This window comes from Canis aureus, chromosome 31 (assembly GCF_053574225.1).
Source record: "Canis aureus isolate CA01 chromosome 31, VMU_Caureus_v.1.0, whole genome shotgun sequence".
Taxonomy (NCBI): Eukaryota; Metazoa; Chordata; class Mammalia; order Carnivora; family Canidae; genus Canis; species Canis aureus.
Genome location: NC_135641.1, coordinates 22,422,543 through 22,439,791, shown reverse-complemented (window position 1 = coordinate 22,439,791; position 17,249 = coordinate 22,422,543). Strand labels below are relative to the sequence as shown.

General features: G+C 37.9%; 1 protein-coding gene across 5 annotated transcripts in view; it reads right to left on the bottom strand.

Moving 5' to 3' along the window:
- Nucleotides 1-17,249, bottom strand: part of VPS8 (VPS8 subunit of CORVET complex) — a 254,636-nt gene that overhangs the window by 50,368 nt on the left and 187,019 nt on the right. For all 5 annotated transcript variants that reach the window (XM_077879951.1, XM_077879954.1, XM_077879952.1 and 2 more), the window contains 3 exons: nt 10,155-10,235; nt 8,216-8,385; nt 5,836-6,001 (listed from right to left, as the gene is read on the bottom strand). In XM_077879951.1, coding sequence (XP_077736077.1) covers nt 5,836-6,001; nt 8,216-8,385; nt 10,155-10,235 — 417 coding nt within the window. The remainder of the gene's footprint in view (nt 1-5,835; nt 6,002-8,215; nt 8,386-10,154; nt 10,236-17,249) is intronic.

The window sequence follows — 17,249 nt, the reverse complement described above, 5'->3', positions numbered from 1 at the left end:
GGAGCCTCCAGGCCCTGCAGACGGAGAGCTCCGGAGTTCCTGCCGGGGCTGAATCCAGGTTTCCAGAGCTGGCCCCGCCACTGGGGTTGTTCCTCCTGCGGCCTCACGGGGTAAACAACCCCCACTGAGCCCTGCACCGGGCAGGGGCAGAGCAGCTCCCCCAACTGCTAACACCTGAAAATCAGCACAGCAGGCCCCTCCCCCAGAACACCAGCTAGACTGACAACTTCCAGGAGAAGCCAAGGGACTTAAAGTACACAGAATCAGAAGATACTCCCCCGTGGTTCTTTTTTTTTTTTTTTTTTTTGTTCTGTTTTGTTTTACTTTGCTTTTTGATTTGTTTCCTTCCCCCACCCCTTTTTTCTCCTTTCTTTTTCTTTCTCTTTTTTTTTTCTTTTTCGTTTTTTTTTCTTCCTTTTTTTTCTCTTTCTCTTTTCTTTCCTTCTTTCTCTCCTCTCTTTTTCTCCTTTTCCCAATACAACTTGCTTTTGGCCACTCTGCACTGAGCAAAATGACTAGAAGGAAAACCTCACCTCAAAAGAAAGAATCAGAAACAGTCCTCTCTCCCACAGAGTTACAAAATCTGGATTACAATTCAATGTCAGAAAGCCAATTCAGAAGCACTATTATACAGCTACTGGTGGCTCTAGAAAAAAGCATAAAGGACTCAAGAGACTTCATGACTGCAGAATTTAGAGCTAATCAGGCAGAAATTAAAAATCAATTGAATGAGACGCAATCCAAACTAGAAGTCCTAACGACGAGGGTTAACGAGGTGGAAGAACGAGTGAGTGACATAGAAGACAAGTTGATAGCAAAGAGGGAAACTGAGGAAAAAAGAGACAAACAATTAAAAGACCATGAAGATAGATTAAGGGAAATAAACGACAGCCTGAGGAAGAAAAACCTACGTTTAATTGGTGTTCCCGAGGGCGCCGAAAGGGACAGAGGGCCAGAATATGTATTTGAACAAATTCTAGCTGAAAACTTTCCTAATCTGGGAAGGGAAACAGGCATTCAGATCCAGGAAATAGAGAGATCCCCCCCTAAAATCAATAAAAACCGTTCAACACCTTGACATTTAATAGTGAAGCTTGCAAATTCCAAAGATAAAGAGAAGATCCTTAAAGCAGCAAGAGACAAGAAATCCCTGACTTTTATGGGGAGGAGTATTAGGGTCACAGCAGACCTCTCCACAGAGACCTGGCAGGCCAGAAAGGGCTGGCAGGATATATTCAGGGTCCTCCATGAGAAGAACATGCAACCAAGAATACTTTATCCAGCAAGGCTCTCATTCAAAATGGAAGGAGAGATAAAGAGCTTCCAAGACAGGCAGCAACTAAAAGAATATGTGACCTCCAAACCAGCTCTGCAAGAAATTTTAAGGGGGACTCTTAAAATTCCCCTTTAAGAAGAAGTTCAGTGGAACATTCCACAAAAACAAGGACTGAATAGATATCATGATAACACTAAACTCGTATCTGTCAATAGTAACTCTGAATGTGAACGGGCTTAATGACCCCATCAAAAGGTGCAGGGTTTCAGACTGGATAAAAAAGCAGGACCCATCTATTGGCTGTCTACAAGAGACTCATTTTAGACAGAAGGACACCTACAGCCTGAAAATAAAAGGTTGGAGAACCATTTACCATTCGAATGGTCCTCAAAAGAAAGCAGGGGTAGCCATCCTTATATCAGATAAACTAAAATTTACCCCAAAGGCTGTAGTGAGAGATGAAGAGGGACACTATATCATACTTAAAGGATCTATTCAACAAGAGGACTTAACAATCCTCAATATATATGCCCCGGATGTGGGAGCTGCCAAATATATAAGTTATTAACCAAAGTGAAGAAATACTTAGATAATAATACACTTATACTTGGTGACTTCAATCTAGCTCTTTCTATACTCGATAGGTCTTCTAAGCACAACATCTCCAAAGAAACGAGAGCTTTAAATGATACACTGGACCAGATGGATTTCACAGATATCTACAGAACTTTACATCCAAACTCAACTGAATACACATTCTTCTCAAGCGCACATGGAACTTTCTCCAGAATAGACCACATATTGGGTCACAAATCGGGTCTGAACCGATACCAAAAGATTGGGATTGTCCCCTGCATATTCTCAGACCATAATGCCTTGAAATTAGAACTAAATCACAACAAGAAGTTTGGAAGGACCTCAAACACGTGGAGGTTAAGGACCATCCTGCTAAAAGATAAAAGGGTCAACCAGGAAATTAAGGAAGAATTAAAAAGATTCATGGAAACTAATGAGAATGAAGATACAACCGTTCAAAATCTTTGGGATGCAGCAAAAGCAGTCCTAAGGGGGAAATACATCGCAATACAAGCATCCATTCAAAAACTGGAAAGAACTCAAATACAAAAGCTAACCTTACACCTAAAGGAGCTAGAGAAAAAACAGCAAATAGATCCTACACCCAAGAGAAGAAGGGAGTTAATAAAGATTCGAGCAGAACTCAACGAAATCGAGAACAGAAGAACTGTGGAACAGATCAACAGAACCAGGAGTTGGTTCTTTGAAAGAATTAATAAGATAGATAAACCATTAGCCAGCCTTATTAAAAAGAAGAGAGAGAAGACTCAAATTAATAAAATCATGAAGGAGAAAGGAGAGATCACTACCAACACCAAGGAAATACAAACGATTTTAAAAACATTTTATGAACAGCTATACGCCAATAAATTAGGCAATCTAGAAGAAATGGACGCATTCCTGGAAAGCCACAAACTACCAAAACTGGAACAGGAAGAAATAGAAAACCTTAACAGGCCAATAACCAGGGAGGAAATTGAAGCAGTCATCAAAAACCTCCCAAGACACAAGAGTCCAGGGCCAGATGGCTTCCCAGGGGAATTTTATCAAACGTTTAAAGAAGAAACCATACCTATTCTCCTAAAGCTGTTTGGAAAGATAGAAAGAGATGGAGTACTTCCAAATTCGTTCTATGAGGCCAGCATCACCTTAATTCCAAAACCAGACAAAGACCCCACCAAAAAGGAGAATTACAGACCAATATCCCTGATGAACATGGATGCAAAAATTCTCAACAAGATACTGGCCAATAGGATCCAACAGTACATTAAGAAAATTATTCACCATGACCAAGTAGGATTTATCCCTGGGACACAAGGCTGGTTCAACACCCGTAAAACAATCAATGTGATTCATCATATCAGCAAGAGAAAAACCAAGAACCATATGATCCTCTCATTAGATGCAGAGAAAGCATTTGACAAAATACAGCATCCATTCCTGATCAAAACTCCAGAGTGTAGGGATAGAGGGAACATTCCTCAGCATCTTAAAAGCCATCTATGAAAAGCCCACAGCAAATATCATTCTCAATGGGGGAAGCACTGGGAGCCTTTCCCCTAAGATCAGGAACAAGACAGGGATGTCCACTCTCACCACTGCTGTTCAACATAGTACTGGAAGTCCTAGCCTCAGCAATCAGACAACAAAAAGACATTAAAGGCATTCAAATTGGCAAAGAAGAAGTCAAACTCTCCCTCTTCGCCGATGACATGATACTCTACATAGAAAACCCAAAAGTCTCCACCCCAAGATTGCTAGAACTCATACAGCAATTCGGTAGCGTGGCAGGATACAAAATCAATGCCCAGAAATCAGTGGCATTTCTATACACTAACAATGAGACTGAAGAAAGAGTAATTAAGGAGTCAATCCCATTTACAATTGCACCCAAAAGCATAAGATACCTAGGAATAAACCTAACCAAAGATGTAAAGGATCTATACCCTCAAAACTATAGAACACTTCTGAAAGAAACTGAGGAAGACACAAAGAGATGGAAAAATATTCCATGCTCATGGATTGGCAGAATTAATATTGTGAAAATGTCAATGTTACCCAGGGCAATATACACGTTTAATGCAATCCCTATCAAAATACCATGGACTTTCTTCAGAGAGTTAGAACAAATTATTTTAAGATTTGTGTGGAATCAGAAAAGACCCCGAATAGCCAGGGGAATTTTAAAAAAGAAAACCATATCTGGGGGCATCACAATGCCAGATTTCAGGTTGTACTACAAAGCTGTGGTCATCAAGACAGTGTGGTACTGGCACAAAAACAGACACATAGATCAGTGGAACAGAATAGAGAACCCAGAAGTGGACCCTGAACTTTATGGTCAACTAATATTCGATAAAGGAGGAAAGACTATCCATTGGAAGAAAGACAGTCTCTTCAATAAATGGTGCTGGGAAAATTGGACATCCACATGCAGAAGAATGAAACTAGACCACTCTCTTGCACCATACACAAAGATAAACTCAAAATGGATGAAAGATCTAAATGTGAGACAAGATTCCATCAAAATCCTAGAGAAGAACACAGGCAACACCCTTTTTGAACTCGGCCACAGTAACTTCTTGCAAGATACATCCACGAAGGCAAAAGAAACAAAAGCAAAAATGAACTATTGGGACTTCATCAAGATAAGAAGCTTTTGCACAGCAAAGGATACAGTCAACAAAACTCAAAGACAACCTACAGAATGGGAGAAGATATTTGCAAATGACATATCAGATAAAGGGCTAGTTTCCAAGATCTATAAAGAACTTATTAAACTCAACACCAAAGAAACAAACAATCCAATCATGAAATGGGCAAAAGACATGAAGAGAAATCTCACAGAGGAAGACATAGACATGGCCAACATGCATATGAGAAAATGCTCTGCATCACTTGCCATCAGGGAAATACAAATCAAAACCACAATGAGATACCACCTCACACCGGTGAGAATGGGGCAAATTAACAAGGCAGGAAACAACAAATGTTGGAGGGGATGTGGAGAAAGGGGAACCCTCTTGCACTGTTGGTGGGAATGTGAACTGGTGCAGCCACTCTGGAAAACTGTGTGGAGGTTCCTCAAAGAGTTAAAAATAGACCTGCCCTACGACCCAGCAATTGCACTGTTGGGGATTTACCCCAAAGATACAGATGCAGTGAAACGCCGGGACACCAGCACCCCGATGTTTATAGCAGCAATGGCCACGATAGCCAAACTGTGGAAGGAGCCTCGGTGTCCAACGAAAGATGAATGGATAAAGAAGATGTGGTTTATGTATACAATGGAATATTACTCAGCTATTAGAAATGACAAATACCCACCATTTGCTTCAACGTGGATGGAACTGGAGGGTATTATGCTGAGTGAAGTAAGTCAGTCGGAGAAGGACAAACATTATATGTTCTCATTCATTTGGGGAATATAAATAATAGTGAAAGGGAATATAAGGGAAGGGAGAAGAAATGTGTGGGAAATATCCGAAAGGGAGACAGAACGTAAAGACTGCTAACTCTGGGAAACGAACTAGGGGTGGTAGAAGGGGAGGAGGGCGGGGGGTGGGAGTGAATGGGTGACGGGCACTGGGGGTTATTCTGTATGTTAGTAAATTGAAGACCAATAAAAAATAAATTAAAAAAAAACAATCAAGAGATGGTTGATTATAATTTACACTGGACTTGTAAAACTGTGAATCCCTAAAAACAAAACATGCTTGAGTATTTCTGTTGGATTAGTGCTATTTGATCATGAATGGCACAGAAAATAGAAACACCTCTAAATAAAATAATGATTTCTGTAAAAAAAAAAAAAAAAAAAAATTAAATAAATAAATAAATACTGAATAGGGCTGAAGAGAAGAGGTCATGCTCTGGATACCAGTGAGGTAAATTTGTTGAGGCCTACAAGAAAAATGAGGCCAGGCCCAAAAGATATTGGTAAGAAAAGACTAACAACATCCTGATGTGAAAACAAGTCTTACCTGTGATGAGGTTGTCTTTCCCTTTTTAATTTCAGATGAATTTTCACTTAGTTTCCCTCCTTTGTTACTTGAGCTGCATTTGTAGCATGTCCATCTTGTTTGCCCCTCAGTTTCTATGGTGCACTCTTTGTTTTGCAGACAGAATGAGTGATACAAATGGCCACAGCTGCAAAATGAAGGCAACCAATTTGCACTTTTCCTTATCATAAAATCTACAAACATATGTTATGTTAGAGTGTATTTATAAGTGATAAAAACTTCCAATATGCTGGAATGCACTGACTGCCGTGTATTTAAGAAGTAAGAAAGGAAACTTATTTGTTGCTGTCTTCTCTTTTTTAAAATCCAGACTCACATATTTGTACACTTCAGCTGGGAGTCGGAAAAGAATCACAGTACTCTGACTACAAATCACCTGGGAGATGACTTGAACTTCTGTTCATTTCTCAAACTATGAAATATTTTTAGATAGTATAAAAAGGCAATTGGGGAAAATCATAATGATTTAAGCAGCTCAATAACAACATGAGTGGCCTGCCTCATCAAATCTAAGGCAACAGTTGTGACTCAATTAAGTATTTATGAAAATGTCAGTGCTACAGTAAATCCTTCTACTATCTGTAGAAAGAAATTCCCTGTTGATTACTAAATGAACCTCTCAGAAGTGAGTGTTGAATATAGTTCCGTCATCTTTACTGATTCCTCCTCATTTCTCCAACCTGAAACGTAAGACCACCTCAGAAGTCAATTCTTTTCTATAGTCTTTCCCTACTCTTTCTCTTCTATAGCTCCTCTTGCTCCTTTGGTGATTACTTTTGTTTCCATAGCTTTAAAATACCATCCATGTGTGGACAGGATGTCTTACAGGCATCTTAACTTTAACACGTGTCAAACCAAATTCTTGATTTCTATCCTGCTCTACCCCCACTGCATGGCTCTCATCCAACCTTCCACATCCCAATAGAAAGCTATTCTTCCAGTTTTTCAGGTCAAAATCTTTGGCATGATCTTTGACTATTCTTTCTTTCACACCTCACATCCAATTTCTAAATAAATCTTATCAGCTCTACCTTCAAAATATACCCAGAATCCTACCACTTCTTACTCCATTACCACCACTTTGGGCCATTTCTTACTTGGATTGCTGCAATAACCTAACTGGTCTCCCTGCATTCACCCTTGACCTTCTGTAGTGCATTCTCAACATAGCAAAGTGATCCTTAAGACATAGGTCAGATAATGTCAAACCTATCCTCAAAACCATCCAATAGCTTCTCATCTCAGAGTAAAAGTTTAACTCTTTATAATGACCCAGTTCCTATATGATTTGGCCTCTTTGTTCTCTGAAGCCCTCTCTTATCATCTTCCCTTTCCTTTACTCTGCCAACACAAGCCTACTTACTCACTACTCTTCACGTTCACCAACTATGCTCCAACCTCATGGTTACTGCACTTGCTCATCCTCTCCCTGAGACACTCTCTCCCTGATACTGCATGGCCATTTCCCATAGGTCTTTATTCAAATGTCACTAAACTAGTGAGACATTCCCAAATTACTCTTTGGAAATTAGCTCCTAATATTCCTTTACAACATATTTTATTTTACAGTAATTACATTTTTATTAATTTTTAAATTGTCTCTTAAGTCACCTTATAAGTAATGCTTTCCCTGATCACTTTATATAACATATCTTCCCACACCAAACACTATTCTCACTTAACATGTTTTATTTTTTTCTACTGTAGTCACTATCAGGCATCTTACTTGTCTGCCTCTGCCACTAGAATGTAAACTCCATGAGAACAGATCCTTCGTTCTGCTCATGCTGTACCCTATCCCTTTGAACAGTGCCTAGCATACAGTATGAGCTCAATTAGTATGTGCTGAGTGAGTGGGCTCTTTGTGTGATAACTTCTTCCTCTTCCAACCATCAGGTGTGCCAATCTTCCTGTGTCTATAATAACAGAAGCTATAACACTTATAAAGTGTCTACTATATGTCAGCATAACTTTAAGTGTCTTATGTAATTTATCTTATTTAATGTTCACAAAACCTTAAGGAAAAGGTATCATTATTACCCCAATTTACAGATGAGGAACTACGATGTAAAGATATTAAATAACATGTCCAAAATCTCATGGGTGGTAAGTGGCAGAATCAGAATTTGAACTCAAAAAGTTTGGCTCCAGAGTCCATCTTTTATTGCCCCTACCCATACATTCTTCCAACACCTACACAGAATGTAAGGTCTATGACAAGAACTTTGCCTTGTTTTGTTCACTGCTAGAATGATTGCCTAGGGCTGTGCATCCACGTGTATCCCTGCCTGGTAATACACATCACACACCACATGTGTAACAATTCTTTCTCCTTGCTTACCTAAAGACAATGATTTCATCAGCCATTTCTTGGCGTCTCTTGTATTGCTGCAAACATATAGAGCAGTAATCCTGCTTGGGATTCAGTCCTCTGGTGACTGAAGCTCTCAGGTTACACAATGACCAATGGAGATCTTGGTTTAGAAGGCTAGTAGTTGTTTCCAGCAGGGTCTATGAAAGACCAAAACAACAAACACACACCCAAAAGTGGTTCATTAAGTGAAAGAGACAGAGGGGGTCAATGAGGAATAGTAGTTTAGTTTTCAGTCACAAACAACTGAAGTTAGAACATACTATGAAGGCATAACATTGATAAAACAAACAGCAAATACTCCCAAACTTAAGCAGTTAATTTTGATGTGCAAGTAATGACAACTGCATACATTAAGATTCTCAAAATACTTATTAAAAGGCTGTCATTAGTTTCTACTGAGAAATGTGTACTCTGCTATTCTGTAGCTTAATTCAGTACTGATGGCTTTCAAATGACTAGATAAACCCAAACCTATTTATTTATTACATTTCTATAATAAGTTCCCTCTGACTCAAAGAGCAATAACAACCAACCAAAAAAAAAAAAAAAATCCTGGATTTTTTTTAAATAGAAACTGCATCCATGGCAATATTTCAAATAACCTTTCACTGAAAAAGCTAATGGCCATTACTCAGTTTTCATCTCCCTTGGGCAGAGAGATCACATTTTCCTGATCAGCATTTACAAGTCATTTGAATCTACTTAAGACTGTGACATCTGTCAGTATGTCACATAAAGACATTTTCACAGCTATCACATTAAGTTGTCTTAAGGCTCTGTGTGCTTATAAATATTGTTTTCATACTCTATCTAATTCTCAACATTCACATATATCATTTAGATGTGCAGTTGGGCTCTTTGCTGTCAGTCCCAAAGGGGAAGACATATTGCTCATCCTCCTTGCTAGTCCTTTAATTTTATCTGTAATGCAGAATTTTTAGGTCTAATGGTCTTACCATTATAATTCTTTCCAATCAGCCCCATCTTTTCCTACTCTTCAAAAAGTTGGCAAAAGCTTTCTGCCTTGCACTCAGCTTCCCGTCTACCAACACGGAATCCATGCCTGCAGGGGTGTCTGTTTCACTGGATATACTTGGCAAAACTACAGTTCTTAAACACCCTAAGAAAAGCTCTGTCACCCCCATTTTTTTTTCTTCTTTTAGATTATTAAAAAAAAAAGAAAGCAGATACTATATCTAACATGCCTAAACATTGCTTTTCCTAGGTGGCTTCATAGGTCACTTTGAAGTATACTAAGAATAAAAATCTGGGGGATCCCTGGGTGGCTCAACGGTTTGGCGCCTGCCTTGGCCCAGGGCGCAATCCTGGAGTCCCAGGATCAAGTCCCGCATTGGGCTCCTGGCATGGAGCCTGCTTATCCCTCTGCCTGTGCCTCTGCCTCTCTATCATTTAAAAAAAAAAAATTCTGTATACCATGCTGGCTCCTATTGAGAATTAATGCTATAGGCAGTTCTGAGTTAAAGGAAAATGATGACCATTTTTGGTTAGTAGCAATTATCTGCTTCAGAATGTTTAAAAGAAAACATTTAATTTTTTTTTTTTTTTTTTTGTAATCTTCTACACTCATGCTGACTCTTTTCATGGGTTACATCTTTGTATTAAGTTATCTTTCCAGAAAGTTTCTCACACTTTTCATTTGGAAAGAAAGAATTTGTTACATTGCCAATGAATCAAATGAATAAAGTAAGTCCAAATTTGATGCATTTCCACATTGGAATATCTGTGTGTGTGTGTATACACACATATTAAGGTCAAGAGATTTAAAAACTGTTAAAAAGCATATACTTCAATCTACCAAACTTCCATTAAATAGATAAGAATTTTTAAAGTACAGGTGCAAAGAAAAAGGACGTTAGGACAGCTTTAGAAACAGAAAGTAGCTTACTTGTTCATAATTAAAGGTATCCAACATTCCCAGAATAAGTCCCTGGATTTCTCCAAGTTTTCCTTTTCCATAAACTGGATCCTAATTAGAAAAAAATTGCAAATATTTGTAATTCTGTTTTTGGTATTTTAAAATTACTTTAATATAGAAGTTATCTGAAAAACCTGAATATTCAAATACTTTTCTACAGTCACAAAGTATTTATTTTTCTATGAACCTTTCAATGGAAATGTGTATCGGTTTCCCTCTGGCCATCATAAATATTTTGAAAAGATAAATAATTAAAACTTAAGTGATACAAGCCCCTTAATCTTTTTTGCAAATCTAAATAAAGTTCACCCTGGTTTTGTTTCTGCAAGAATCTTCCTCTCCTCCATATTAAACATCATCTGTTCCTCTCCGTGCCTTATCTGCTACATTAAAACCAATGTTCACTTGAATATTAGAACCTGTCCAACAATCCTTTCTGTTCCCCATATCTGGCCACCTTTTGGGCCCTATCATCTAAATCGCTTTAGGAGACAAGACTTCTGTTTAGGAGATTCGTTTCTGGATTCAAGGAGCAGCTTTTAGTTTTTCAAACTTTTTCAATAAAGTCACTACTGACAAACAACAGATACCTAGACACCTAATCTCCCCTCCACTGCTCTTCCTTTGAGGTATGCCAAGTAACTTGTTTATTATGTATAATTTGGAAAACCCTGAGGTGTACAAAAACAAGTGATAAACTAAAGACACAAAACACTGAAATCCAGCCACACAGAAATAAACACTATCAATATTTTGGTGCACATTTTTCCAGTCTTATTTCTGGGAAAGGAGAGAAAGTGCAAGAGAGAAAGATACATTTCTTAGTGTACAGAATTTGAGTATTTTACATGCTTTTATAACTATATTGTGAGCAGTCTCCTATATCAAGTATTTCCTAACAGCCATAGAGTATGAATCATATGAAAATTCCACATCATCCAACCATTCTCTTGTTAGACATTTAAGTTTGCTTCTCCCTTCCCAAATCCACTCATGATCATCAAATGCTGTAAATTTTGGTCAGAATCTCTGATTCATTCATTCATTTTTTTAAGACTTTATTTATTTATTCATGAGAGACACACAGAGAGAGGCAGAGACATAGGCAGAGGGACAAAGTAGGCTCCCTGCAAAGAGCCTGATGCAGGACTCAATCCTGGACCCTGGGATTACGACCTGAGCCGAAGGCAGATAGATGCTCAACCGCTGAGCCACCCAGGCATCCCACTCTCTAATTCTTTCTTAAGAGGAGATTTCTAGAAAGGGAATTACAGATTCAAAGGTGATTTTTATGGGTATTGATATATACTGCCAAATTGCTCTACCACAAAGTCGTATTATGCAAGTTTTATCTCCATCAGCACATTTGTGTGCTCATTTTACTATACCTTTGGCTATGCTAAGAATTATAATTAAAACATTACTAATAACTGAGTATGTCAAGTCTATTACTTTAATATGAGGTTAGTCTGACATAAACGACTCTCCCATGCCAAAAAGGGGAGCCCAACTCTACAGTGATGATGAAAATAGCTGCTACTTATATGTGCCATATCATTACATTCCTTCCAGAACATTTATAAATGAAGAAATTCAAGCTCAGCAAAGCTAAGTAAAATTCTCTAAGATCACAGAACTAGTAAGCAGATAAATTGGGACTTGAATCTAAATACTTCAGAATGTATGTTTTGTTTTGTTTTTTTTAAAGATTTAAAAAAAAAAAGATTTATTTATTCATGAGAGACACACACAGAGAGGCAGAGACATAGGCAGGGGGAGAAGCAGGCTCCCTGTGGGGAGTAAGATGCGGGACTCGATCCCAGGAGCCTGGGATCACACCCTGAGCCAAAGGCAGAGGCTCAACCACTGAGCCACCCAGGTGCCCCAAGATTTAATCATTTTAGGGGGAAAGAGTATATTCAGTGGGAAGGAGCAGAGGAAGAGAAACCTGTGCACTCTCCCCCAACATGGGCTTCGATCCCACAACCTCAAGACCATGATCCAAGCCAAATTCAAGAGGTGGACACCCAATCAACTGCTACCCAGGCACACCAGAAATCATGTTTTCAATTAACATGTTATACTGGTCTCTCAAGTATAAACTAATAAACTAAATAACTAAACATAAATAACATACACTAATAAACTAATAAGCTAATGTTTGCTGGAAAATATGGATAACATTTTCTGGTTACTTTTAGGGAATGATTGCTATTTAAAATCATGGTGCATTAGGGGTGCTTGGGTGGCTCATTTGGTTAAACGTCTGCTTTAGGCTCAGGTTGTGATCCCAGGACCCTGGGATCAAGCCCCAGCATCCAGCTCCTGTCCAGCGGGGAGTCTCCTCCTCCCTCTCCTTCTGGCTCACTCCGTCCCCATTCCCCGGCTTGTACATATCCCCCTCTCTCTCTCAAATAAAATATTTTTAAAAAATTTTGGTGCATTAAAAGTAATTGTGAGTTCAGATGTGAAAACAAGACTTAAAAGCAGGAAAAAACGTAAGGAGAGAGGTTCAGAAATATGAGAAGAAATCTTGTCTTCCTGCTCTTATACTATAGAGTCTGAGTATTTCCTTCCTTTTTCTCTCTTAGGATCTGATGATGGCTCTTGGAGGACGAGGGTGGGTGCAGTTTTTACTACATGTAGTTGGTCTAGCACAGCATAAGATTGCCATAGATTTGTGGTCACTGATGCTGAGGTTATGCTTAAGAAAGTAAAGGAAGAGAAAAACTATGTATTTATGTACTAATTAACATGTTTACAAGTTTGGATTAAACCGTCACTTCAGAAGAAATTTTCTGTTTCACAGCTAGAGAATGTGTCACTAAGGTAAAGATACCTGTCAAACATGTGCAGATCACTTACAAAAGGCAAGACTTTAGATATCTCAGACTAATCTTTATTAGAAAAACAACTCAGACTATAATATTCACCAGATAATTTTTAATTTTTTTCTGCATGAAAATAGATCCTTTTTAATGCTTCCGAACTTGCACTCAACTAAGCTTTTTGGTCAAGCTCCTAATAAATACACCTATATCTCAAAATATCAAGGGACATGTAATACCTTATTATAAAAAAGATATTACAGTATTTTCTGTAATATGTGCATTCAGCACACTAATATAGCTGTAGCACAGAAAAGCTGTGCCATTTGTTTATGACAAGGGTGGTCTAGAGAAAAAGGCATTTAAAAGGTTAAATTCTGAGAAAAGGAAGAAATCTTTATAGGTCATGTCTATATTTGTATCAGTACATTTCACTTTAATATGCATAATTTAAAGGCAAAATCATGAAAATTACCTCATGCTGGGACAACATATAAATTATAGAGTGCAAAAGGGAGCTCAAGGCTTCTAGCACAGCATGTACACAATCCACTAGCTTTTCAAATTACTTTCCAAAGATGTCAGTTAGATTCTTCAGCAATGAATAACTGCTGAGGCTTCTCTTCAATTTATTTGTAAACCATAAAATAAAAGCACATTTGGGTACATCACATGAACTTCGTTTTTGGAGAGCTCTTTGGAAAAAGTGTGATGACTGCTTTCCCCCCTCTTGCTTTCTGGGATCTACTGCAGCATGTATGTGGTTTTCCCTGTGATTTAAATCTTTACTAATCAAGCATTACTTTACAATACGAATCATGCCCTCAGCGAGTTAGCATATAAATCATTTGTTTGCTTTATTTTCCTCAGTAAGACAGTCACAGACAGCTTCTCAGGAGCCAAGAGTTACTTTCTGCCGTAGAGTAAAGCTCCATAAAAGCAAGCTGTGAAAGGCAGAATCTGAAACATAAATATAGTTCCTTAAAAACACTCAACTCACTTATCATCTACTGTTTATGGAATCGTGCCTGCACGATTCAGGTGCCTGGCATCGATCCGAATAGACATTTGGAGGTCAAGATGATCTCTGAGAACCTCCTACCATGAGAACGTCTCCCTCGGAAAAACAGTAGCTATCTAAGCAGCAAGGGCTCGTCTAAGGAACTGTTACTTCCTCTCTTCTCTCCAGGGGACTTGATAAAGGCAGATCTAAAATACACCAGGGCGGATGTTAGGTACAGAAGGCCTAAAATGTGGAGTTAGAACAGCTAGGGTCATGTTCCAGCTATGGCCACTTAATAACTGAGTAAACTAAGGAAAGGTATTTAACATGAGTAGCACTTTCCCCATGAGCAACACGGGAATCTCACTACTTTCCCAGATTAATGCACATAGAGGTCAAAGGAGATAAAGAACACAAAAGTGCTTTATGAACTGAGGACTACTGCTGAAGTGATTGAACGTACTAAGATTTATTGAGTATGTACTTTGTTCTATGTACACTGTGCTGCAACTCAGGAAATAATCTAGAAAATATTCTAGTGGAGAACACTTAAAAGTGGACTGAAAATTGGGACTGATGAAAACATAATGATAAGGGGCAAGATTAAATAAAGAACACAGAAAACCCTCAAAACCTAAGAACATTAAAAACTCCTGGTTAGAGTACTTGATAACTTAGACGTAATGGATCAACTTGAAAGACACAATCTACCAAAACTCACACAAGGAGAAATAGATAATAAACAGGCCCAGGTCTCTTAACCAAACGAAATCCATAAACATTAACATTTCAAAATAAAAGGCACTAGGCCCATACAGTTTCACTGGTTTATTCTATCAAATATTCAGGAAGAAATTACACCAATATTCTACAATCTGTTTCAGAAAATAGAAGCAGAGGGAATACTTCCTAATTCATTTGATGAGGCCAGCATTACCTAGATAAAACCAGACAAAGACAATTTCAATCAAAATGCTGGTGAGTTCCTTTGTGGATACAGACAAAATGATTCTACAGTTTATATGGAAAGAAAAAGACCCAAAATTGCTAACACAATACTGAAGGACAAGGTCAAAGGACTGATACTACCTGACTTTCCGATTTACTATGAAGCTACAATAATGAAAATAATCTGGTACTGGCAAAAGACTAAACAAACAGATCACTGGAAAAGAACAGAGCACTTAGAAATAAATTCACACACACACACAAAAAAGAAATAAATTCACATAAATAAGTCAACTGAGCAAAGGCTATTCAATGAAGAAAGGGATAGTCTTTTCAACAAACGGTGCTGGAACAACTGGACATCACATGTAGAAAAATGACTCTAGACACTAATCTTACATCTTTCATAAAAATTAACTCAAAATGGATCACAGACCTAAAATGTAAAATGCAGAACTAGAAAACTTCTAGAATATGGAAAAAAAAATCTAGGTGACTTTGTGTCTGATGATGAGTTTTTAGATATAACACTAAATAAGTACACAATCCATGGGAAAAAAACCCTCATTAAAATTAAAAAAAACCTTCTGCTTTATGAAAAGACACTATTGAGAGAATGAACTGGGAGAAATATGTGGACTACGTATCTGACAAAAAGCGTGTATAAATATATACAAAGAACTCTTAAAACAATTAAAAAAAAAAAACCCAAACAATCCAACTAATGAGAATACACAGTTGGCAAATGAGTATGTGAAAAGATGTTCAATGTCACTGTTCATTAGGGAACTGCATATTAAAACAATGAGACCACTACACACCTATTAGAATGGTTAAAATCCAAAACACTGGATTTATGGACACTTACTTTATAACCCAGAGTATGGTTTATCTTGGTAAACATTCCATGTACAACTTGAGAAGAATGTGTATTCTGCTGTTATAATTGATATGTCAATGTCAATGAGGTCAAAGTGGTTAAAATTGTTTGGGAGAAACATTTTTATTCCTCTTTTTTCTCTGGCTGCTTTTAAGCTTTTCTGTTAATCACTGCTTTTGAACAATTATGATATGCCTTGTAGCTTTCCTCATATTGCTTAGGTTTGGGATTACTGATCTGTGTGCTAATAATTCTCAATAAATCTGAAAAATATTCAGCCAATAATTCAAGTATTTTTTTTTTCCTGACTCCTGTTTTCAGGATTCCAAGGACACATATTTTGGGCCACATGAAATTGTCCCAGAGCTCACAGATTTTTTTTTCCTAATTTACTTTTCTCTGTTTGATTTTGAGTAGTCTGTATTGCTGTCTTCAAATTCACTGATCTTTTTTTCTGTTTTGTGTCCTTGTGTGCTAATTCTAATATCCAATGTCATATGTGGGTTTCATTTTCCAACTTCTTTGAATACGTTGTAATTTCTGATTCAATGTCCTATAATGACTATAAATTTTATACTGTTGGGACCTGGATATTTTTGTATTCCTAAAAGTATTCTTAATCTTTGTTCTGGGATGTAGTTAAATTACTTGCAAAGTCTGATCCTTTTAGGTCTTGCTATTAAGATTTTCAAGGCATGACTGGAGTTATGTGTAGCCTAGGGTTATTTCCCACTATTGAGTACTTCTAAGTATTCTACCCAATGTTCTGTCCTTTTAGTCTTGCTGTTGGCCCTGTGTGAGCGCCAGTACTATTCCCTCTGATCCTTTCAGGTGGTTCTTTCCTTGGCCTACATAGGTTCCTCAGATCATGCACTTATACTTGAAAGGGGGGCCCTTCTGTACATCTCCAGAGTTCTCTTGCCTGGTACTTGCCTGCAAACTCTGGCCACCTCAGGCTCTTGATTCTCAGGTTCCATCTCCTTAAAGCAATGAATATGCTGGAAACTGGCTGGGATCCCCCTTCCGGCACTACTGCCTAGAAAGTCTCTCAAGATGTTAAGCTGTGGCAAACACAGGGCTTATTTTGTCTGTTTCTTATCTCTCAGGTATCACTGATCTTTTGCCTATATCCAGTTTTTAAAAAACTATTTCATATACTTTGTTCAGTTTTTTCATGGTTTCAAACAAGGATATAAATCTGGTTTCTGTTACTCCACCTTGGTCAAAAGGGGAATCAAGTCCTCCACCTGTGACTTTTATTCACTCTAACAATATTTAGTCCTACTATATGCCAAGTGCCTCTAGGCTATGTGATGGTGATAGGGTACTAGCAAAGTATAGTCTTATTCCAAAGATCCTTCTGTTCTAATGGTAAATAAAAATCGGTAAATAGATCTGATTCTTAG